General features: G+C 45.4%; 1 protein-coding gene and 1 long non-coding RNA gene across 2 annotated transcripts in view; one reads left to right on the top strand and one right to left on the bottom strand.

The window, feature by feature from the left end:
* Nucleotides 1-25,861, bottom strand: part of LOC308573146 — a 201,984-nt gene that overhangs the window by 143,724 nt on the left and 32,399 nt on the right. The window lies entirely within an intron of this gene.
* On the top strand, nucleotides 4,612-24,074 carry LOC308572974 (cytochrome P450 3A12-like). Its single transcript, XM_081169583.1, has 13 exons — nucleotides 4,612-4,921; nucleotides 6,608-6,701; nucleotides 6,826-6,878; nucleotides 8,074-8,173; nucleotides 9,653-9,766; nucleotides 10,229-10,317; nucleotides 11,375-11,520; nucleotides 13,965-14,092; nucleotides 14,479-14,566; nucleotides 15,888-16,048; nucleotides 17,738-17,964; nucleotides 19,390-19,552; nucleotides 23,704-24,074. The coding sequence occupies exons 1-13, from the start codon at nucleotides 4,851-4,853 to the stop codon at nucleotides 23,800-23,802; spliced, it is 1,533 nt and encodes a 510-aa protein (XP_081025709.1). The 5' UTR covers nucleotides 4,612-4,850; the 3' UTR covers nucleotides 23,803-24,074.

Raw genomic sequence — 25,861 nt, 5'->3', positions numbered from 1 at the left:
TCGGCCCAGTAGACCTGAAGGAGTGTCTCCACCCCCATTGTTCAGTCCGGACACTGAGGTCCAGCTCCGAGGGCCTTCTGGCGGTTCCCTCACTGCGAGAAGTGAGGTTACAGGGAACCAGGCAGAGGGCCTTTTCGGCAGTGGCACCCACCCTGTGGAATGCCCTCCCATCAGATGTCAAGGAAATAAACAACTATCTGACTTTTAGAAGACATCTGAAGGCAGCCCTGTTTAGGGAAGTTTTTAATGTTTGAAGTTTTATTCTGTTTTTAGCGTTCTGTTGTGAGCTGCCCAGAGTGGCTGGGGAAACCCAGCCAGATGGGTGGGGTATAAATGATATTATTATTATTATTATTATTATTATTATTATTATTATTATTATTATTCCATCCCTGGCCCCCTTGTGCATCAGTGGAGGGCAATATGCATGCCCCAACCCATTACACCCTGTTACACCCTGCCCTTTCCCCTGCTCCCTCCTTTTAGTGACATTTTCAGTCACTTCTGGGTTGGGCGCCGTGCATGTGTTCTCAATCTCACATCGTTCAGACACACATTAACCATCTGTTTCCTGTATTTAATTCCACCTTCTTGCTTTTTCATCGTGCAAGCACGTAGATTTCCCCTTTCCTCCAGTGTTTCTTAAGCCGCGTTCTGCATCCTCATAACTGGGCCGGTTTCTTTTAATAAGTGATGGATATTAGGAACCTGTTTGTGCCACACTTCCTCCTCCTCCTCCTTTCTGCAATGGGCGAAACAGACAATTATATCCTGGAGGGGGGAGCTCCCTCCCTCAGTTTGGGTCCGAGTGTACTGTGCGCCCATTCATCAGAGGCCCCTTCCCAATGGACCCCTTTTGCTTTCTGGGTTGTCAGACGCCACTGCGGAAACAGTTGACGTCCAGAAGTGGCCGAACCTCTGCCCCCAGCTTGTGTGGCAGCTTCGGCGTAGAGGATCGTTGCTATTCTGCACTGATCAATCCCGATTGAGTTGTACCTGAAGGTCACAGGAAAGGCCGAGGAGAAGGTGAGGAAAAGGTCACAGGCTACAAATCACGATGCTCACCAGAGTCTGCTTCGAAACCCATCAACAGCACATTTCTCTCCCCAGATTTCTGACTAAGGCGGTGGGGTTGGGGGGCTGGCCATTTACCCTCTGCTAGAATGCATCTTCAACAAAAAGGGCAAATGAGGTGGGTGGTGTAGTGGTTAGAGTGTTGGACTAAGGCCTGGAAGAGGCCAGGGTTCAAATCCCGACTCGGCCACAAAGCTTGCTGCGTGTGACCTTGGGCCAGTCACTGCCTCTCAAACTATCCAAGTGCCAGTTTGGCCCCGCAACCGTGGGTGCCATGCAGTGTGCATGGCCCTGGCCAGTGACGGATTTACGTATAAGCTAAACAAGCTCTAGCTTAGGGCCCCACTCTCTTGGGGGCCCCCAGAAAATTTAAAGGGAAAGAAACCAGGATGCACATTTCCAAAATATAAGATAAAAAGCAAATAAAATAAAACTTACCTACAGCAACAGTGTTTTGTGTTCTGTAGGCTCCTATGATGTAAGTCATGCGCCCCGCCTGCTAGCCTGCTCCCTCAAATATCACTGGTTTGCTCCTTTCTATATATAGGGTGCCTACATTCTGCATGGACTACTTGCATGGCAAGATGTGCAAATGGCTTTAGGTACCTATTAGTTCCATAAATTACCATATAGCATATATTCAACACAAAAAACAGCAGCAATTTGTTGTTGACAAAGGACAGCTGGACATATAAAGGGCCCCATTACCTTCAGGAGCTTAGGGCCTCATCAAACCAATATCAGGCCCTGACCCCAGCGCTGAAATTTGTGGGTGCCCAGCCCCTTCATGGGGAATTTTGTGGGAGCTCAAGCACTCAGGGCCCCTGGGCACCGGCACCTATGCCTGTCTCACAGAGTTTTGGTGGGGACTGAATAGGGAGGCAAGAACTGTTTGTGTCCCCTTGAGCTCCTTGGGGGAGAAAGGCAGGATAAAAATGTAACAAAGAAATACTGTAACATTAAATACAGTGGGCGCTCGGGTTGTGAACGTAATCCATGTGGGGTGCACATTCACACCCTGCAGCGTTTGCAACCCGCAGCGGCGCATCTGCGCACGTGCGGGTTGCGATTCGGTGCGTCTGCGCATGCACGACCACTGAAACCCGGAAGTAACCCGTTCCGGTACTTCCGGGTTTCGGCGGACCGTAACCCAAAAAAACACAACCTGAAGCGGCTGTAACCCGAGGTATGACTGTACCCATGACAACCAAGTGATGGAGCTCTCCAGGAAGCTAGCAAAGAAAGGAGAAGATGAAAGAAGAATGGATACAAAAACTGATGGAATATGCAGAAATGGCAAAACTTCCCGGAAGTATAAGAAATCAAGATAACATTTTTTTAAAAAAAAATAAAAGAATGGAAATGGTCTATTGAATATTTACAGATAAATTATAAACATATAAAAACATTGGCAGGATAATTGTAACAACCTGCAGTTTTATAAGAGTACATATTTAAAGAAGGTGAATAAATCAGCAAATTAAGTGAATTTGGATATGCAGAAGATATGAAAAACAAATTTAAGAAACCGCAGAAAGAGGGGGAATTTTAAATGTTAAAATGATCATAAAATTATTGAAATGTATACAACTGAAAATCATAAATAAAATATATTTAAAAAGAGGCCTACTCCATTTGAAGATCTCTTTTTGAAGTGCCAAAGTCCAAAGAGAAAAAAAACCCTAAAAATGTAGCGTGGTAGGAGGGGAGCCTGAGGGGGCTCCTTGGAATTACCAGAAAAGACACTTTAAAATAACTATTTAAAAACCATTTTAAAAAATAATTAAAATGAGTGATAGGCTAAGAAGCAGGTGAAAACACACACCAGCATTCTGCGCATCTGAGCAGGCATGGCCAGACAGAAATGTTTTTAGCAGGCGCCGCAAACAGTGCAGCGAAGTTTCTTGCCTGGTGTCCATCGACAGGGAGTTCCAAAGTGCAGATGCTGGAAGATTGTTTTCTTACCAATGTGGAACGGCTATTGCAGAAGAAAGTGCAGAGCAGAGCAAGGGCAGCAGTCAGCTCCTCCATGAATGGGAAGCCCTGGTGTCAAGATATTATTAACAAACAACGCAAGCAACACGAAGACCAGTACAGTAGTACCTTGGGTTACATACGCTTCAGGTTACAGACTCCGCTAACCCAGAAATAGTACCTTGGGTTAAGAAATTTACCTCAGGATGAGAACAGAAATCGTGCTTCAGCAGCGCGGCGGCAGTGGGAGGCCCCATTAGCTAAAGTGGTGCTTCAGGTTAAGAACAGTTTCAGGTTAAGTACGGACCTCCGGAACGAATTAAGTACTTAACCCGAGGTACCACTGTATACTAGATAGCACTGTAGTTCTTATTGCATAATACAGTGGTGCCTCGCAAGACGAAATTAATTCCTTCCGCAAGTTTTTTCTTCTTGCGAGTTTTTCGTCTTGCGAAGCACGGTTTCCCATAGGAATGCATTGAAAATCAATCAATGCGTTCCTATGGAGACCGTCTGGGGACAGAGGGGAAGCGCCGCTCTGTCCCCTCTTTTGAAGCAAGGGGCTGCGGGGAGAAGATCGCTTCTCCCCGCCGCCCCTTGCTTCAAAAGAGGTCCGGGGACAGCGGGGAAGACCCGCTGCGCTTCCCGCTGTCCCCGGAGCTTGTGGGGCAAGCTTCGTTTTGCGAAGCAAGCCCATAGGGAAATTCATCTTGCGAGGCAACTCGAAAACGAAAAAACCTTTCATTTTGCGAGTTTTTCGTCTCGCGAGGCGTTCGTCTTGCGGGGCACCACTGTATACATGATTGCATGGTTACATATCCTCATGACCACTGCTCCTTGTGCATTTTTCTAATGTATGGGGTATGTACGGTACCTTTTTCCTTCTTATTGTAGTTGTAGCATATGGATTGTAATGTGTGAAGTTTACATACCTTTCATGTACACAGGTCATTGTTTCATATTTGAATTCTTTTGTAGTCGTGCTGAAGAAGATTCCAGCGAAACAGTCAGATTATCTGGGATCACTGTCTACATTGTTATTCACTTACTACTTTGGCACCATGAAGCCTAAAAAGTTTTACCGCTCAGCCCACAGGATAGCATCTATTACTTTGCTTCAACCATAGACTTATTATACTTTTACGGACTTTCAAAGATTGACAGATGTGTGTTCATTTGTTTTCAAATATATTAGAGAATTTACAAGTGTACACATTTTGTTTTTGTTGTACTAAATCATGCAATAAGAACTACAGTGCTATCTAGTATACTGGTCTTTGTGTTGCTTGTGTTGTTTGTTGTGTTAAGTTTGCAACACAGGAGTTTGTTGTTCTGTATTAGCCAAGATATTCCTGGCAAGCGGCAGGAGTGAGGCCTAGGAGGGGGAGGAATGTGCCACGAAATTGCAGGCTTTGGGGGCGACGGTGCTGGAATTGGACGCAGCAGAATTGGCCTCGCTTTTTGCACCCCTCCCTTTGCAAGCCCAGCTCTCTTCCCGGTTTTCACCAGAGACATTGCACAGGCAGATTGCGCCCTCTAAAGAGGTTGGCATGAAATGCTGTTATATAAGAAATGACCCATGGCAACGCAGCCTCGCCAGCCTTGCCCCATCCAGGACAAGGAATCCTCACCCCACCTCTTTTCATATCAAGCTTGGCCCAGAAATCACAGTGAAGACAAACAGATCGCCAACAATATTGTGAAATTATTTTCGCCCTTTGAGCTCCAGCATGGATCAAGCAGAAAGAGAATAGAAATCTTCTGTCAAAGCCAGAGGCAGAGAGACGTCAAGGGCTAAGAAGATGAATCTCCTTCCAAGCTTCTCCACTGAGACATGGTCCCTTCTCATTGTCCTTCTGGGCCTTTTCATGCTGTATGTATTACTCTCTTGTCTTCCTTCTCTTGGGCTGTTTTCTAATTGTGAAAAGGAGAAGGTGGAGTTTTAAGTCCATTGCTTTTCTGAAAGCCATAGGAGATGGCAGCTTCTGAACTGCAAGGATATTTATTTACCAAGCGAGCCTTCAGATTTGAGGAAGGTTTTCTCCACAATCCCTTTACCCAGGAAGGTCTTCCAGCAAATAGGTGTGACCTGACCAGTTTACAAAGGATTAAAGCAAAAACAAGCCTTAAAAAGAATAAATGCTAGACAACAGTTTGGGTTTTCTTTCTTTCTTCCAAAGTCATGTAACAGTTAAAAATCAGTTTGCATTACTCTCTCATCTTCCCCCTGTTGGGCTGTTTCCTGACTGTTAGAGGAGCACAGGGACATTTTAATCCATTGCTTCTTCCAAAAGCCACAGGAGATGGTAGAATGCAGAAGAGTATAAAATGCAAGGCAAGCTTTGGAAGGAAAAGTTCCATGCATTTTTCACTACCTTTTGCAATGCAATCCTAAGCGAGTTTACTTAAAAGGGAGTTCCTTAAGCTTTGGCAGCAGTCCTAGATGCACTTCCCTGAGGCCAGGGTTGGCATGGGCTCAACGGGGCTTACTCCTGAGTAGACACAGGGTGTTTAATCTGCAATGTTCTATTATGTTTTTATATAAGCTGGAAGCCACCCAGAGTGGCTGGGGCAATCCTGTCAGATGGACAGGGAACAAATAGTTGTTGTTGCTGCTGCTGCTGCTGTTGATATGAAACTGCCAGCACCATTTCTGACCTCCAAATGAATTGGGTGGTGTGTGTGTGTGTGTGTATGTGTGTGTGTGTGTGTTATGTCCAGGGAGCCTCCCGGGGGACCCAGTTGAGGAGGACTGCCTCAAACATGGACCAGCCCAAGGAAGGTTCCCAGAAGATGACGAGGATTGAACCCGGGATCTTGTGGATGCTAAGCAGGTCACCTGAACACTGGGACCAGAAGGCGTCCCAGCTCAAACCACCTGCAATTGCATCCTTTGGCCAGCAGGCAAGAACAGCTGGAAAGCGTCAATTCACCTACAGGGCTCTCCTTTTGAGCCCTGTTGTGCCACCCCCAAAAGGTTAGCTCTGTGTGCATGTGTTTTTAGCAGGAGGTGCCTTTTGTCAGGAGTTCAGCCTACACTCAAGTAGGACCCTGGCAGAGACACATGCCCAACTGGCATGTTCCCTCCCTTCTGGTCTATCGTTTGGGAGCTTCAAAAGCTTTCTTCAGCCCAAACATCACAGCGACCGATGCCAACTGACACCGGCACACTTAGGGATCTGCAGAGTTTGCGCAGCTTGCGTGACAGACCTCAGCAACTCAGCATTTTGGCTAATCTACTTTATTTACATATAAACACATGGAGCACTGCAACATGGCTCCCTCTCTCTCTAGCATCAGACAGCAAAGAGGAAAAGAACAAAGGACAATAGTTCCACTTCACGGAACACAGTAACACAAACATCCTGTCTCCGTCACTTCCCACTCTGCAATCCCATGAATGCAGACATGGAGCAGGAATTCCAACACCTTTATCAGGTACAACAACCTGCCAGGTTTCCCCACGGAACCCTTAACAACTTTTTACGCTCTGCTGCTGTCAATGATCATCTGCCAGATTTGCATCTCTCTCTCTCTCTCTCCTTTCATTAAAAAACAGATATGGAATTTGGCCATACAGCCATTTTCGAAATCTGGGCATTCCAGGTCCGAGGCCATTGCCTTTCATCGGAACTCTCTTGTCGTACCGTAAGGTGAGTGTCTGGGGACATTTCTGCCCTGCTTAAGAGGTTTGCCAAGACCCTTGTCTGCTTCTCCCTCTGGGTCTTCTTCTGGCCCAGAAACGCTGTTCTTAATTTCTGAAATGTTTTTCCGCAGGGGTTTATCAACTTTGATACAGAGTGCTTTCAGAAATATGGGAGGAACTGGGGGTAAGTGACCTTTTATGACCAGCTTGTATTTCTTTTCCTTTTCCCCTCCAACAGAGTTTATATAAGTTTGAATGAAAATGCAGAGGTTAGTATCAAATATCCAATATCTTTCTATCAAGGATTTTTTAAAAAACTAATCCAAATAAAAACACAAACTGAAAGGAAAAGAGAGAGAGGGGGGGGGGGGCAAGGGAAAAAAAGAGAGAGAATTTCTGATTCTGACCAGCTTGTATTTCTCAGGGCATCCCAAACCCCATTGTTTGATCCCAAGGAGGAAATATTCTGAAACAGAAACCTTAATCTGCAACTGGATGTCTCTGGGATCTCAAAAGCTGTGAACATTCTGGTAGCCAGACTCTCCTGACTGCCCCACCTTTTTAGGGTTTCCCTTCTGTTGCCTCCAGCTCTTTGGTGCTCGATCGGAGCAAATGGCAATTGGGTTTTGTCCAGATTGCTGTTCATTCTGATTTAGAGTTGAAGAGTGGATCTCCCCTGGGAACGGAGCAGGGCAGGGGGAAAACTGCTCTGACTCATGTCTAGAGATAAAAGGTAAAGGTAAGGTAAAGGACCCCTGGGTGGTTAAGTCCAGTCAAATGGGCTTGCGGCACTCATCTCCGCTTTCAGGCCAAGGGAGCTGGCGTTTGTCCACAGACAGCTTTCCGGGTCATATGGCCAGCATGACTAAACTGCTTCTGGCGCAACAGGACACCATGACAGAAGCCAGAGTGCAGGGAAACCTGTTTATCTACTTGCCCTGGCATGCTTTTGAATTGCTAGGTTGGCAGGAGCAGGGACAGAGCAACGGGAGTTCATCCCACTGTGGGGATTCGAACCGCCAACCTTCTGATTGGCAAGCCCAAGAAGCTCAGTGGTTTAGACCACAATGCCACCCACATCCCTATCATGTCTAGAAAGCATGTCTCATGCAGGAAACCACCCAGAGTCCTGCTTTCTAGCCATGGGAAAAGCAGGAACAAGCCCTTAGTCAGCCTCCACTGATCAGGCACCGTTGAAATGTTTGGAACTACAGTTGCCATCAGTCCTTGTCAACATGGGGTGATGGGAGATGTAGTCCAACACATATGGAGGACACCAGGGCAGGGAACGCAACCCATAGCTCAGGGCAACACACTTGGCTTTTCAAAATATAAAACTGGTAGGATGTGCCTTCTTCTCTTCCTTACTCTTCATCCAGGTTTTACGATGGCCGGCAGCCTATATTAGCCACGATGGATCCCATCATTATTAAAACTGTCCTCGTGAAAGAGTGCTACTCCACCTTCACCAACCGCCGGGTAAGGGCTCATGTCTTAAGCAATGCGACAGGAGAGCAGGAGAAGGGCGGGTTCTTCATGCCACTAAATTGGGAGTGCTAAATTAGGAAGGACTGGGTAATGTCTTCTTCTTCAGCGATCCCTCGTAGCCGAGTAAGATTGTCTTCCATGAACACGGTCTTAACGGTGAGTCCGTAAGTGACTGTGGAGGCCAATTATGGATCCACATGTCCTTCCACAGTGGGGACATTGGTTTCCGGGTGGGAGTTAATGACGGTGAGGGTTTGCCAAGCGTGCCTTCCTCTTGGCACGTTTCTCCCTTGCATCCTGAGTTCGAGTGTCTTCAAAGCCCATGACTCCTTTGGTAAAGGCTGTTCTCCAGCTGGAGCGCTTGCAGGCCAGTGTTTCCCAGTTTTCGGTGTTTATATTACATTTTTAAAGATTTGCCTTGAGAGAATCTTTAAAACTCTTTTGCTGACCACCAGCATTATGCTTTCCATTTTTAAGTTCAGAATAGAGTAGTTGCTTTGGAAGACAATAATCAGGTAATGTGGCAGGTAGATGAAGACATCTTCTAAAGTCAAGTGTGAACTTGGGGCTCATTTGCCCTTCATTCCTGTCATCTTTAGTATAACATGTCCTTAAACTTACAAGCAGCACAAGCATTTCAAAACGGGCCTTTTGTTTGAATAGGATTAGGACGACAACAACATTATCCATAATTCAGTTAAGACAGACTATTCACAATTAAATTAGTGTGTTTATTAAGCACACCTGGACTCAGAATTCAGCAGTGCTTGAAGTGGGATCAAACCCAAACTCTCCTGTCTTCTTTATCCTACTTCAAGTACTTCAGATTATAAAAGTACAAAGAGCGTCTCCAAGTGTATGTTTGTAGGGTCCAGCTTATTGTTTATGGTGTTTAAAATTGTTTTCATATTGTGTTTTAATGCCCTGAGACCTTAGAGCAGAAGACGGGAAATAATTAAATAAACAAACAATAAATAAATAAATAAATAAATAAACAATAAATTTTGTGGCCTGTTTCTAGGCACCGGTCCAGATTTTCCATGTCTGTGTCTGGATGTGTCTGTGTGTGTGTGTGTGTGTGTGTGTGTGTGTGTGTGTGTGTGTGTGTGTTGTCTTGGTGCTTTCCCCAGGAAAACCTATGTTCTACCAATGAATCAGAGCAAACAGCAATCCAGTTTGCTCTGACTCAGTGGCAAAATCTGGGTTTTCCCAGGGAAAGCGTCAGGATGAAAACAACGACAGCAATGCTTGAACATGGACCTGGGAAGCCTTGACTTGGGCCTAGGAAGCATGGAGCAGAGGGAAGTGTGACCGAGTCCTTAGTCACCCAGTCACCACTGTACTCCATGTTCATTGAGTTCATGAGTCCCCGCTGGCTCTCACTGAAATCCCAGGTTTGGGATCTGTCATGGGTTCAAAAGCCGACTCATTGTTTTGAAACCACCTCACTGCTTTCTTGCTTCCCTCTAGAATGTAGGTTTAGGTGGGCTGTTTGAGTCTGCCATCACAATGGTGAAGGACGAACAATGGAAGAGGATTCGCACTGTGCTCTCTCCAACCTTCACCAGTGGAAAGCTAAAGGAGGTAAAGAAAAAGAAAAAGATACTGAGCCTTGAAGAACTCAAATATTCAACACTGGTCTGTAGGGTCCTTATAATTCCAGCACAATTCACAGAAGCTATTCAGTCCGAAACTGGAGCACATCATGTTCCAATTATGTTGTTAGCAAGAATGGGTTTAAATCAGCCCATTTCACATTGTCATGAAATGAGACGACTGGCATTTGTTTTGTTTTAAAGTGATGTTTCAACATTGCACCATTTCTCCAGGTACTCAGTGCATCCTGCCAATATTGTATTTCCTTCCTCTCTGAATTTTCTGTTTGGAGCTGGAAGACTTTGCCTCAAACCACTTGGGTTGATCTTCTATAGAATTTGTCCCTCTTCTTCTCTTCATCCTTGAATGGAGACCTTTCTGCGACCCCACAGGCTTCTGTGCAGCTGCTTCCAGTTCCTTGAAAGATCTCCATCATTTATTGTATTCCAGATGTTTCCCATCATCAAACACTATGGGGAGGTTCTGATCCGGAACGTTCAGAAGAAAGTGGAAAAGGATGAGCTTCTGGTTGCGAAGGAGTAAGTCACCTGGGGCCAGGGAAGGCTGCCGTCAAAAACAGAGCCCTCTTCTATCCTCCCGCGACAACGTGGGCTGTCTTGGGGGTAAATCCAGACCAGATTGGGTTAACAAAGTGAGCAGCCATTAGGTGGTAAAAGCACGTAAATTCATGCTAAAAGTATCCATTCAATAAGATGTTCACGAGACCAAAGCTATAAGAAAAAACTGCTTTCCCCCCCTTATGGGGTACCCAAGAGCCCGTACAGAGTCCTTATGTAGGTTCTCGATTGGTAGGAGAAAATAACAGAAGTCAACCAGAGAATATTGAGAAGCAAAGCAGCTAGTAAGCCTGATCTTTATTAAACTGTTGCAACAGGATCCTCACACACCACACGCAGGAGAGAGGAGGAACCCAGAACAATGGTGTACAAGCTCTTATATAGACTTTTGAAATTGCCACCCTGTAGCTCAAGATCCCCCCCCCAATACATCATACATACATCACAGAAAGAAGTGGTCCCCAGCAGAAATACATCACAGGGGGGTGGTCTACAGGAGAATCCTGTCTGGCAGGAAACCTGTTAATGGGTTTACCTGGAGAACCTGGCCATCCTTTTGTGATGATAAATACTTAATTCCTGAGTCCAGGTCACAGGCTCACCCTTGTCATACCCAAATGTGCCCTTAAGGCAGGATTTGTGAGCACAGAGACAATGGGGAGGCGTTTCCTATTTGCATCCAAACTGCAGAGGAATATTTGAGGTCACTGAAAGAGTCAAAATGGCTTTAGGACTGTTTTCCTACATGTGGTTTATATATTTGTGTATGTGTTTGCCTGGTCCATTTATGAACATTTGTTTTATATCTTATACCTTATAATTCTCATAACACTAGACATCCTCCTTCCTTGGACATGAGGAATCTGGACTCTTTACTCTGGGAACACCATCAGGCATGCCATGCATTCCTGCAACTTCTGTTCTGATAAGCCTTCAGGCAGGGGTAGTCTCCTCCTTTAAATCGTTTGCTATTTAACACATCCGAGATCCTGATTTGGCTGCTCTGTTCCCTCCCCAGCGTCTTTGGGGCCTTCAGCATGGATGTGGTCACCAGCACTTCGTTTGGTGTGGACCTTGACTCTATGAACAACCCTGATGACCCTTTTGTCAAGGAGATCAAGAAACTCACCAAGTTTTCCTTTAATCTACATATACTTTTAGCATGTAAGTTGGCTACAGATTTCCTTTTTATATCAATTTCATTATGATACAATAAAAACCCAACTCCTAACTAGAATAACAACAACAACGAAGAAGAAGAAGAAGAAGAAGAAAGGAGAGGAAAAGGACAGAAGGAGAGAAAGAGGAAAATAAGAAGAGAAATAAAGTAATATAAACAAGCACAAAGGGGTGTGTGTGTGTGTGTGTGTGTGTGTGTGTGTAATATATCTCCCTCTGTTATATCTTAATTTTCAATCCACATACAGAGAAGTGAATCCTCTTGGATCTCACTTGGGAGAACTTCCCTCATCCTCAGTCTCACGGCCTGAGAAAAGCCACTCTGGCCTGCCTCTCTCACAGGTTCCTTTCTCTTCCTCTCCACCACCTCTCTGTATGTATTTTCATTTATCCTGGATTTAAATCTTCAGAGATCAGAACATACATATGAATAATATTAACAGAGAGCTATCAAGAATTAAAGATCTTAAAAAATAAAAAAGAGGAAGAGAGAAGAAAAGAGGTACTTCTGCTTCTCTATCTACCAGTTATGCATATAACAATTATTCTAAGCATTTAGCGTATGCACTCCAGTTTCTAGCTGCAATTGATATCCAGCTTTCTCCTATTCCGCTAGATGGTGTTTCCACAAACTTCCCTCCCAGGCCACCAGAATTCATCTTTCTGCCACTCAAAAAGTCCAATATAACTCTTCATTTATTGTTATCTTTGTGTGTCCCACATTAATCTTTCTCCAGTTCCTTGTGACATGTTCTCTTCAGGGGTTCCAACAAATCTTAGTAAATCCATATTTATTTGCCTGTTGCATTTTCCTTAAATCGTATTTGATCCCCGTGTTTCCTTCTTCCTCCTTTTCTTCCAGTCCTTTATCAGTCTAAACTCCAGTAGGTGAATTGCTTTCTCTATTTGCATGTTTATTATTCCGCTCATCTCTTCTTTGAAAGCACGTTAAGCACGAGAGACCATGCTTTGAACCATCGTCAACTCTCCTTCTGACTTTGCAGCAGATTCCTTCATCAGAACCAGCCCCTCAGACAACTGCAAATCTGCCTCGCCAACATTTGCTGATTTTCCATATTTAAGCAAAGATCGTTCATCTTCCACAGAACCTCCCTGTTTAATCAAAGATAGTTCCAATTCACCGCCCGCAGATTCCACAACTTCTCCCATATCTGTAATCAGATCTGGTCATCCCATGAAGTTCAGTTTTTAGATCTGCTGGTTGTGGTTTAAGCAGCCCTTGCATGAAGCACCAATGAACAGGGCCGTCTTACCCATAGGTGCTAGGGGTGCGGGGCACCCAGGCGCCGGGCTCTCAGGGGTACTGGGCCAAGAGTCTGGTGCCTGAGAGTTGAGTCCGGGAAAGAGTGCGGCCGTTGGTTGGAGCGCCACGGCAGGCTCTTCTGCTGCGGGCGGCTCTGCGTCGCAAGTTTGGGGGCGACCGAGCCAGTGCAATGTACTTGAAAGGCAACTGTCAACAATTGACATCGCTAGTAGGGTTACGAGAAGTTTTGTAAGGATAAAATTATCATTTATTATTAAGAGTAATTTATAATTTATTCATAAAAGGATTTGATTTAATAATAATAATTAAATATAACCAAATGCAGGATTAGAGAATAAGTCTGAAAATCATCAGCCGAGGGGGAGGGAAGTCTCAAGCTTATATAGCCAAATGTCTTTTATTCTATTATACAACAGTGATTAAAAATTTGTCCAGTAGCACCTTAGAGACCAACTAAGTTTGTTCTGGGTATAAGCTTTTGTGTGCATGCACACTTTTAGCTTATACCCAGGACAAACATAGTTGGTCTCTAAGGTGCTACTGGACAATTATATTTTTTTAAAAAATTATTTCAACTGCGTCAGACCAACACGGCTACCTACCTGGATACAACAATGATGTTATGTTTGAAAAAAATGTAAAAACCAATAAAATTTTTATATATATAAAAAAATTCCAACTCTATGATTCTATGATTCTATTCTATGATATATGAAATAAAAAGTCAATTATATAAAATACATTTTAGGGCTTTGAATCAATAGTCAAATAGTGGATCTGATTCCGATTGTCCCAGCTAAAAACCTTGCAACCTTTGCTGTCACCTGCTCATCTTGATCTGCCAAGAAAAAGGACACGGTGTCTGTGGTTGGGCGACAATAAAAGAGGGTTGGAAAACTCATTCCTCAAGTCTTTATAAAGAGTGCAGGCCAGAAGGGCATGTGCCACCAATTCGGTACTGCACATTATGATCTGTAACCCTGGGATTTACAATGTGTTTGGGCACTGACCATATGCTATTAAGGCTTACAAGCACTGACCCTCAGAGCAAATAAACCAAAGTTTACTCATGGATTTCTACAGAACTATGTCTGTCTGTCTGATGTTTTGCTTCCTGTTCACTGTGAATCTCTGTTTCTTGCAGTTGTGTTCCCGTTCGTGGTTTCTCTCCTCAACTTAATGAAAATCACTTTCTTCAACCCAGAAGCTATGAACTTCTTCGAGAGGTCATTTGCGAAAATAAAGGCGACACGGGAGAAAGAAGGCCAGGGGGTAAGCATTCAGACCGCACTGAATTTTGAGGGTGAAAAATTCACGCAAAATTTTCACACCAGAACGAACTTTCCTGGGGGGGGGGGGGAGGAACAGACGAAATTATTCAACCAAAGATCCCTCAAGACTCACCTTTTCTGTACTGCTTCATTGCTATTTTCTACACAAAACAACCCAACGTTTTGACTCTTTTGCCCACTCAGTATGTCCTATTCTGCCTAAGAACAGCAAGATCACCACACAGCCAATGTGCTTAAGGGCAAAGGTAGCCAACTCTCAGGGCTGCATTCAACCCTTTAAGAAACCTGGGGGAGCAAACCATCTCGGTTTGTGGGGGTCTTTCCTCAGCTTCCTTTCTCTGCTGTTTTATTTGTTTCTATGCTTAGGGCCGGGTGGATTTCCTGCAGCTGATGATCAACTCCCAGAAGTCCAACAGCGAGCACCAGAGCAACGGCTCGGATCCCTCCTATAAAGGTAATGCCACTCCTGGGAGTCAATTCAGTGTAACTTCGAGGACTCTGAAACCGAAGGGCAACAAGCCCCAAAGATGTCAGTGAAGGTGCCAAGCCGATCTGACCGGGGAGGGCATTCCACAGATGGGGAGCCAGGACTGAAAAGGCCCTTTTGCGATTTAAGGATGAAGTTCTGATCCAGGTTGGCAGAATGTCCAAAGCAAACAAAGCCAAGAGGCTCAGTACATGGCGCTCATTCCTAGACTTCAGGGAATCAGTGTCCTCCCCCCGATTGGCAGTAGATAAGCAGAACAAAGGAAAAGGGGTATTTTTACCAGTTAAAAACTTTAATGATCACAGCGAGAGAACACAGATTCCATTTCCTAGGGATGGCGGTGCTCCCAATTAAGGGTTCCACCCACTTCCTCCCTAATCACTACCGCATCTTGTAACCAGATCTTGTAACCGCTGTGCTTTCTGTGCTTCCACCTTATCAGCTCTTCTTGACCTTGGCCTGAGCAGCTGAATGCCTTCCAGGGACAGTGAATCTGTTAACTCTCTCCTCCCCAGTGTTTCTTCTCCTAGCTGTTCCCCATCCAGTATTTCCCAGCTTCTGCCTTCTGAACTATGTCCCTCTGCAAACCGCTGTTCCAAATCTATACTGTCCTGCTCCTGGGAAGATTCAGGATCCTGATCAGGGGGAGGATCCCACCATTCCTCCTCAGTCCAGACCTCCTCAGCATGGTCCCTGACATTACCAATGCAGATCATTTCCCCACCTAGTGTATGTGCTGTATTATTGGGGCTAATAAATAATAATAATAATAATAATAATAATAATAATAATAATAATAATAATAATAATAATAATAATAATATTTATACCCTGCCCACCTGATAAGGCTTCACCAGCCACTCTGGGTGGCTTCAAACATAGTCTAAAAACACAACTAAGCGTCAAATATTTGAAACTTCCCAATACAGGGCTGCTTTTAGGGCTGCCTTCAAAAGTTTGTTTAATTCTTTATCTCCTTGTCATCTGATGGGAGGGTGTTCCAGAGGGTGGGTGCCACTACCGAGAAGGCCCTCTGCCTGGTTCCCTTCTTGCAGTGAGGGAACTGCCAGGAGGCCCTCAGAGCAGGATGATGGGGGTGGAGAAGCTCCCTTAGGTATATAGGAGCGAGGCTGTTTAGGGCTTTAAAGGTTAGCACCAACACACTGAATTGTGCATGGAAACATACTGGGAGCCAGTTTAGAAGTCACTCCTAGTCACCAGTCTAGCTGCCACATTCTAGATTAGTTGTAGTTTCTGCTTCATCTTTCTGGCCTTTGTTTGTTTGCAGGCTTGACCGATGATGAAATCCTGGCCCAAGCCTTCACTTTTGTCTTTGGTGGATACGAAACCAACAGCAACTCTTTGGGCTATACGGCCTACTTTTTAGCCATTCACCCAGATGTCCAGCAGAAGCTTCAAGCTGAGATAGATACGATCCTGCCCAACAAGGTGAGAATGTGCAGGTTGCAAAGGTGAGTCTGGATTCAATGGAGAGGGTTTTGGGGGTATGGAATTGTAGAGTTGGAAGGAACCCCCCGGTGCATCTAGTCCACCCCCTGCAATACAGGAAACTCAACTATAGCATCCCTGGCAGATGGCCATCCAACCTCTGCTTAAAAACCTCCAAGGAGAGAAAGTCCAAAACCTCCCATTGTTGACTAGCTCTTACTATCAGAAAGTTCTTCCAGATATTGAGTAGGAATCTTTTTTCTGGTAATCTGATGTCAAGTATGGGAGTTCCCCTCTCCCTTTTGGTAACTCGGCAATCAGAATTAACGAGCATTTGTAAGATCTACAGTAGTACCTTGGTTCTCAAACTTAATCCGTTCCGGAAGTCAGTTCCAAAACCAAAGCGTTCCAAAACCAAGGCATGCTTTCCCATAGAGAGTAATGTAAAATGAATGAATTCATTCCAGACTTTTAAAAACAACCCCTAAAACATGAACTTCATTGTCTAATGAGACCACTGATCCATAAAATGAAAGCAATAATCAATGTGCTATACTATAAAATAAATAAGACAGTATTGTAGATGATACAATACTGTCTATGCTGATGATAGTCATTGTTTGGATGGGGGGCTTTTATCCCTTTCCACAGTTAAACAGTCAATCAATCAATCAATCAATCAATCAGTAGCTGAGCTGGGTTCCACACAGTCACAAAAACAAATTAACCGAAAAAGCCTCAAAAACAAAAATGCAAAATAGACAGCAAAAACGAAAGCACCAAACTTAATCTGTTCCAGAAGTCCATTTGACTTCCAAAATGTTCGAAAACTAAGGTGCAGCTTCTGATTGGTGCAGGCGCCCCGGAAACAATAGCCAGCAGCCGCATCGGATGTTCGGCTTCTGAAAAATGTTCGAAAACTGGAACACTTCCTTCCGGGTTTTCGGCGTTTGAGAACCAAGTCATTTGCAAACCAAGGTACCCTGTATAGTCCTTTTATTGCAGCATTTTTTGTGCAAGCACAAACAGTTGCCTACTCTTGACTCCTCCCCACTTCCACAGCATGAAGCACGCCAAAGGAATGTCTCTCCTCTGCTGCATCTCCTTTGTTCTCTGACACACTCAGACCTCCGAGTTCAGGGGGAGGGAGGGGGTTCTCCCCTACTTCAAGTGATGTATCACCCAGCTGCTCCCTCCCTTCTGGTTGCTTAGCTACTATTTCATAGCTGGGTAGCTCCTCTCTCAGCTGTGGAGCTTCTGTGTCTGCCTGTCTCTCTGCTTCTGGAAATGGCGGAAGTGGCAGGGGCAGGGATATTCTTCCTCTTCTTCTGTTAGGAGCTGATCTCCCTGCAATTGCATTCCCCAATCTTCCGATCCAGACCAGCCCCTGACACCTGAAGCCCTTGGTTTGAATTCTACCCTCCAGAGCAGGAGTATAGGAGATGGGTTTTGAGTTGTTTTTTTAAAGAAAGATCAGTTGCATTAGTTTCCTTCCACCTGTGTTGAATATAACCCAAAGAGTTTTCCCCATTCATGGACAGAAATCTTAGAATAAGGCTACCGAGAGCTTTCCTTCTGAAGGTCTCTGTGTCTGGGCTCCTCTGCTTTCCCCAAGAACTGCAGAAAGATGGAGCCTGATTCCAGATCCCACCAAGTACGACTAACCTTCCCCCTTGAATCCCCCCAAAGGCTCCTCTCACGTACGATGCCATCATGCAACTGGAGTATCTTGACATGATCCTGAACGAAACGCAAAGGCTGTATCCCTTTGGAGGGAGGCTCGAAAGGCTCTGCAAGAAAGATGTCGAAATCAATGGCGTCACTATCCCGAAAGGCACATTGGTGATGATCCCACCCTACACGCTTCATCGGGACCCCGAATACTGGCCGGAACCTGAAGAGTTCAGACCTGAGAGGTAACAAAAAAAAATGTGCTGGTGAAAAATAGGAAGCACATTCATGCCAATGCTGATTCACACCTGAATGTAAATAATAATAATAATAATAATAATAATAATAATAATAATAATAATAGAATTCAGAATGATGTCAGAATGAAGCTAAGTGGTTTTAGCAATAATGTAATAAAGGTGTATGTAAAAATGGATTGTTAACAGGTGAAAATCCAAAGCTATAATATATTAAGTTAAAGGATTAAGACAAAAACAAAGAGGGAAAGGAATTGCTGAATTAACTAACAGAACTGGAATACAAAAAAGGGAGGTGTGAGGTGGTCAGGGAAGTAAAGAAATGAAATGTAAGGCATGGAAAGATTGATGTGTTTTTAAGTGTTTTCTATCTTTCTTCTGTATTTTGTATTTTTTTCCTTTTTATTTCTTTTTTTTCTTTCTTTCTCTTTTTTTTGAAACTTTAATAAATATCATTTAAAAAAAAGTAAATAATAATAATAATAATAATAAGAAGAAGAAGAAGAAGAGGAAGAAGAAGAAGAAGCCGGGCTCAGGACGGCTAACACCAGTAAAATTACAATAAAAAATAATAGTGGGAAAAAAAACAATTTAAAATACAATTTAAAATGCAGCCTCATTTTAATAGTAGCCCATAGATCAAAACCAGAAGGGGAGGGAAACAGAAGGGTCAGACTGAGTCCAAATCAAAGGCCGGGTGGAACAGCTCTGTCTTGCAGGCCCTGCGGAAAGATGTCAAGTCCCGCAGGGCCCTGGTCTCTTGGGACAGAGCATTCCACCAAGTCGGGGCCAGTACTGAAAAGGCCCTGGCCCTAGTTGAGACCAATCTAACCACCTTGCGACTTGGGACCTCCAAAGTGTTGTCATTTGTGGACCTTAAGGTCCTCCGCGGGGCAGACCAGGAGAGGCGGTCCCGTAGGTACGAGGGTCCTAGGCCACATAGGGCTTTCAAAGTCAAAGCCAGCACCTTAAACCTGACCCTGTACTCCACCAAAAGAGCCAGTGCAGTTGGTAAAGCACTGGATGAATGTGATCCCGCGGCGAGGACCCCGTAAGGAGTCTCGCCACGGCATTCTGCACCCACTGGAGTTTTTGGGTCAGTCTCAAGGGCAGCCCCGTGTATAATAATAATAATAATAATAATAATAATAATAATAATAATAATAACATTTTTTTAAAAAAATATTATTTATACCCTACCCATTTGGCTGGGTTTCCCCAGCCACTCTGGGTGGCTAACAACAGAATATTACAATACAATAACCTATTAAACATTAAAAGCTTCCCTAAACAAGGCTGCCTTCAGATGTCGTCTAAAAGTCTGGTAGTTGTTGTTCTCTTTGACATCTGAGACCTGCCCTTTCCGGTCCCTTATCCAACCTCCATTTTTCTTGTCTTTGTGAATGCCACCAGGTTCAGCAAAGAGAACAAGGACAAAATAGCTCCCTACACGTACCTGCCCTTTGGAGCTGGTCCCCGGAACTGCCTGGGAATGCGCTTTGCTCTCGTCACGATGAAGGTGGCCATTGCAATCCTGATGCAGCATTTTTCCTTCAGGGTCTGCAAGGAAACGCCGGTGAGGAGGTTGGATGTCTGGCACACCTCGGTGTGTGTGTGGGAAGGGAGGGGGAGGTTTTCCTGACCCGGTCCTGATCTCCTCCATCTTCTGTTATGCAAGAGCCTTTTCCTTCAGAGAAGTGGGTGGTCATAAGGTAACAGGGACTACAGTGGATGCTCAGGTTGCGAACGTGATCTGTGTGGGAAGCATATTCACAACCCGCAGAACTGCATCTGCGCACGTGGGAGTCACAATTTGGTGCTTCTGCACATGCTCAAAGCATGATCTAGCGTTTCTGCGCATGCGCAAGTGCTGAAACCCAGAAGTTCTGGTACTTCTGGGTTCGGCGCAGTGCTCAACCCAAAATTGCACAACCCGAAGTGTCTGTAACCCGAGGTATGACTGTATAATGCAATTTGGGAAAAGGAGCAAGATTGTCTTCACCTTTGGCGACTGTAGGGGATCCTGCATTTAAGAAACTCTGCCACTTGTGTTTTCCAACCCCTATGCAGCGGTGGAACAAGCTGATTGGGCACCTGGGGTGACATGTGTGCCCCGCGCCCAGGGGCGGGGTCAGCCACCCGTGGGGTGGAGCCAGCCAGGGCACTCCACAGGGTCTCCAAGGAGTCTACCTGCCTCCTCCCACTCAGCCGCCCTATAGCTCAGGGGAAGGTAGCGCAAGGACCGTTTGGGGCAGCGCGGAGCCTGTGGGAACCCAAGCCACCACATCACTTGTGTGAGACACGTGGCTTGGGTGCGCTGCAGGCCTCACAGTGAGTGCCACCTGACATTTTGTCACCCCCCTCAGTGGTGACACCCAGGGTGACCCGCCCCCACCACACCCCCTTCCTCTGCCCCTGCCTCTATGCTGTAAACCGGCAGCCTGTGCAAGTTTATCACTGGCTCTGTAATTAAACCCCAAATAATGACTGCTTTTAATCCTTCACTGCTATGATGAATGCCTCTTACAACTTTTTCTTTTATTGGTGTATTACAATGCTCTGCTCTTTTTTTTTTTTAATTATTTCTTTGGGCTAACAACAAAAACACAAATGCGTACCAGGCTGCTACAATAAAAATAAAAGGCTGAGTATATCTTTAAACAGAGAATGAAATAAAACCCATTATTGTCATGGGTGGGATGAATCTTAAAGAGGAATAATATAATATTTATTGAATCAATTAAACCCATTGATAAGCTGTGGGAGGCGACAGACCACATTTTTCTTTATTGACATAAGTAATGAAACCAAACCAAACCAAACCAAACCAAACCAAACCAAACCTGTGAATCTATCCTCTTCACATTGCCCCATGGAAATGTGTAGTTTGTTGGTCAACTTATCAAGCAAGTTTCCAAATATTGGAGTAACAAAAAGAAATGTTGGCGCCATTTGTATGTCTCCAGAAATGAGCCACTGTGGCTCTAATATCTATTAAAAATGAAACTAAGTACAGTACATTAAGTACCGTATTTTTTGCCCTATAGGACACACTTTCCCCCCTCCAAAAATGAAGGGAAAATGTGTGTGCGTCCTATGGGGCAAATGCAGGCTTTTGCTGAAGCCTGAAGAGTGAGAGGGGTCGGTGCGCACCGACCCCTCTCACTCTCCAGGCTTCGCGCACCTCTCCACAAGCAGCGGGAGAGTTGCCTGCATGCTGAAGCCTGCCCGCGCTGAGCTCAGCGCGTCCAGGCTTCGCGGACCTCTCAGCAAGCAGCGGGAGCCAGCGCTGGGCTCCCACAGCTTGCAGAGAGCTGCCTGTTTGGGGGCTGGGGTCGGGGGAAGCTCGGGCTTCCCCCGCCCCAGTCCCGCGCCTGGGGGAAAAATAATTCCCCCCCTTTATTTCCCCCCCAAAAAACTAGGTGCGCCTTATGGGACGGTGCGTCCTATAGGGTGACAAATACGGTATATTATAGTTAAGTATGGTATATTAAGACCAGCTTCTTCCAAAATAGATAAAACTGCAAGCTGGGGAGAACGGGTATTATAACAATTCCAAATTGTACGGATTTCTTCTACCGAATTTTAGAAAGGCCCGAGTCTTATGTTTCCGCACTTGGGAACTGCTCTCTGGTGGCAGATCCAGGGAGTGTTTGCCACATGGTGCTCACACGGGGAGTTGTTTGGAGCGGCTATTACAGCTCGCCTCTGATGCGCAGGTGCTGAAAGCAGCACCTGTGAAGTCTTTGCAACTCTGGTGCAGAATCAACCATCACCGCATCTGCCACTGGGATTATTTAATAGATAAGCTGAGGGCAATTTAAAGTTTGCCGAGTCGAAAGAAGAAATAACGTCTTTGCTCTATGCATCGACGATGATCTGAGACCATGTCTGACAACCACTGAACTCCACATTGTCCTCCCCACTGGCAAAACACAAGGTCAGTCATCCCATGGAATCTTGCCAAAATCGATGGACTTTAGCATGAATACAAGTACAAAAAGGGCTTTATCTCTGCTTGCATAACCATCCATTTGCAAAATGCATTTGTACAGCTTATAAAGCAGTATCCTGCCATTGGAAGGTTGCTGTTATTACATTTCCATAAACGAGAGAGTGGGTAACTTTGTAAGTGCAGTGAATCGTTCAACCAAGTCTATATTAATAGGAATGCTGAAGAATGCTTAGTCTGGATGCCTCGAGTAAGTTAAAAACAGGCAAACATTGCAGTTAAACTGCATGAAACTGAGAGCACCGTTGAAGGCCAGAGATCCAAATTCATGTGACAATAAAATGTTGGGCCACCGTACTAGGTTAATTTGAGCTTGGAGCTTGTCACATCAAAAAGGTTGGGAACCCCTGGTGTAGTGGTTAGAGTGATGGACTAGGGCTTGGGTGACCTGGGAGAGCAGGGTTTGAATCCCCACTCAGCCACAAAAACTCACTGGGTGACATAAGGACATAAGATCCAGCTGGATCAGGCCCGTGGCCCCTCTAGTCCAGCATCCTGTTCTCACAGTGTCCAAAGGGTTACCTGTGGGAAGCCAGCATGCAGGATTGGAGCAAAAGACCATTCTCCCCTCCTGTGGTTTCCATCAGCTGCTATTCAGAAGCACGGCTGCTTCCAACTGTGGAGATGGCGCAAAGCCACCATGGCTAGTGGCCATCAGTAGCTCTCCGGCCATCAATTTGTTTTGTTGGTTGGCATCCGTCTGTCTCCGGAGACAATGGAGGAGTGTGCCTTGGGGGGTGAAGTCAAACCACTGAAGAGTTGCAGCGCCTGCTGTGGCTGTAGAGACTGATACAGGAGAGGCGTGCTGTATTGCAGTCAGGGTGGATGAAGGTGTCCGGTTATACTGCTGCAGATGCACCAGGCAGTTTCCTTCCTTCCTTCCTTCCTTCCTTCCTTCCTTCCTTCCTTCCTTCCTTCCTTTCCCCCCACTTACTAAATTGCAGGTTATTTCCTGGTCCGGTTCAAAGGCAATCAAAGTCCCAGCAGGGGACGTCAGGACCGGGGGCAAGATGGCGGGGTGGGAGCAGGAACGGGGGTCCAGAAGCCAGGAGTCAGGAAACCAAGGGTCCGAGGGTCAGGAAGCAAGGAGTTATGAAGTCAGGGGTCCGAGGGTCAGGAAGCAGGGAGTCACGAAGTCAGGGGTCCGAGGATCAAGAAGCAAGGAGTCAAGAAGCTGAGGTTCAAGGATCAGGAAGCAAGAAGCCAAACACAGCAAGGCAGGAAGCATGTTGCTGTGGCAAAGAGCCAAAGGGAAATGCTGACCTTATATCCCTTCCCAGCTCTTGCCAACAGGTGCTGTGAGTTACCAATGGGCCTCACCTGTGAGGCAACGCCTTGCCCCTTCAGAACAAACTTAGGAAGGCCCCACTCCTGCAAAGTCCTATTGGTCACAGGGCCTGGCTCCTGCACACACTCCTGACACCTTCCGAGCGACCCTTATTTTCAGAAAGCTCTTCCTAACATTCCCTTCACACCATAAGACTGTGATCCTACAAATCAGGGGTGGGTTCCTCTGGAGGACGCTCAGCTGCTGTTAGACCCCACTTCCCATGGTCCCTAACCATTAGCCATGGGACCCGGGGCTGAAGGGAATTAGAGCCCAACCACTTCTGGAACATAGCAGGACCCCCACCCTTGCTGTCAAGATTTGCTGGTGCTTAAGCTGGGTCTAATGGTTTCCTAAGTGCTCTCTTTCCCTTTTCATCCTGCTGCAGATTCCTCTGGAGATGAGCAACGAAGCCTTCTTAGTACCAAAGAAACCAATAGTTCTGAAGCTGGTGCCACGAGGTGATCCCCGGGAGAAGGGGGAGTGAAGCCTGGCCCTGGCCCTTGGTAGAAGATGCAGAAGCCTCAGGTGTCACTTTGAGAAGTTCCCCCGAAAAGAACTTCAGATAGTTCCAGAGAATTGGACCGATTCGCAAACTGAAACAGAGCTCTCTGAAAATTCGTGCATCTCTGAATTTGGCACTGCGGTTTTCCAGCCAAAAAAATGCACACAAAATGGGAGTCATTAGTGCATCGCCAAAAATGTGTATCTTGGTGAAAGTAGCATTAAAAGATGTGTTCCATTAAGGAAAAACCAAAATGCTTGCATTGTATTCAGGCTTGCCAAAATATTTGCACTGTGAAACATTCATACAAAAGTGTGTCTACTAGGAGAAAGGGGCACCAGAAATATGTACAAATGTTCATGCAAACCCCTCTGTGGAAATGGGGTAAAGCACACGTAAGAAAGTGGGAAACCTAAATTCTCAGATTTTTCCATCCCCTAACATTCCTTTATTTGCCTGATCTGTCGCTTCTATTGTTTCAAGGCTGTTTTGGAGATTTTTAAAAACAATATTATATATATTTGGTTGAAAGGCATCTTGAAAATTCTTGTACTATAAAGTAGATTTAAAAAGCCCCCCTTTAAAACCAGATCATCAATGATGATTAATTGGAGCATGCCCAGCCTACAATTTTGTATCAGTCTGAGACCAGTTTACCAGTCTTGGCTTCCCCCATGGAATTCTGGGAACTGTAGTTTGGGGAGGGTGCTGAGGAGATTTCGTTAAGGGATCCATACAGAGCACATGCAACTTGAATTCCTCAGGGTTGCTTGGGAAGAAAGAATCACTATGGCATCAAATCATGACCACTGGATGACAGGAAACTCAACCGGTGCAGGCCGGGATTGCAAAAACCCCTTCCTAGAATTGACACACATCACAGTCCTGGGTAATGTGATTTATTTGGGTCCCTGTGACTCAGATGCATTCTTTCAAAACGTTGTGTGAGGAAATGCTCTTGCAGAAACAGGACCCATCCACCAGTGCAAGCCCAATTTAGATACCACTCTGGAAAGAAGTAAGATCTGCTGTGGTTTAGTAGATTAAACTTCCCTTGTTAAATGCAGGTTCCCTTGGTTGTTAGAGTCACCTAACAGTGTGTAAAACTGGGTCTGGAAACAGCTCAGAAGCAGTAGTTGCAGTTGGTGAAAGACCCGTGTAATGTGATCTGCCTTTGGCACAATATACACTACAGTACACTGATGCTTGGTATAGGGGTTGCTTGGGACTCCTGCACCCTCAATATTTTGAATCGGGGGCCGTGTGAACAAACCCTAATTTCATGGCTACAAGAGCATGAAAAACTGAGACCTGTTGGGTTGTAGCTGGCACATCAGTCTAAGATGGTACGAGCGTCTCTGTGCCGTGGAAGCAACCTGTGATTTTCTGCGACCTCCTTGTTGCACCATATAGCATGCTCCAGTAGCCTTTGGCTGCATGCGCACATCCTCATTTGTAGCACCGAAATGTGGTTTTCCTCAATCTGGAATCGCTCACGCTTAGCCTCAAAATGCTGCTTTCCATCTTAATCCCGGCTTCCATAAGGGTGTGAGTGTATACATTTGAAAACCCTTCTCTTGATGAAATAAACTGCAACCTTTTCCTTCCTGAGCACAACCAAGGTGAATGAGGAAGAAAGCTGTGATTGTGGTCTTGGCATAGAGACATCCACAATGTCATTGGATGTTAAGAATAGGTCAGCAATAAAATCTTCAAAAAATGCCCCCCCCTGCATTGTCCTTGCAAGCTGGCACCTCTGGCCCTAACAGTCCCCCCCCCCCCAAAAAAAAAAATTCACTGCATGCTACTGGCAAGAAGGCACCTGAGACAAGACACCCTCTCCCCAATTTCACCTCTGTGACAAGCAGAACTCCCCTGGCCTCTTTTCACATCAAACATAGCAAGTTTGTTCGGAGTCAGCCTGCCAGACATCAGAGCAAAGGTGAACAGATCGCAAAAGATATTGTGAAATTTTAATTTTTGTCCTTTGAGCTCCAGCCCTGAAAGAGAATAGAAATTCAAACAAACACAGTAGGAACAG

Source organism: Podarcis bocagei (assembly GCF_964188305.1).
Source record: "Podarcis bocagei genome assembly, chromosome: 14".
In the NCBI taxonomy this organism is placed as follows: Eukaryota; Metazoa; Chordata; class Lepidosauria; order Squamata; family Lacertidae; genus Podarcis; species Podarcis bocagei.
The sequence above is the reverse complement of the archived record's forward strand: the minus strand, read 5'-3'. Positions and strand labels throughout refer to the sequence as shown.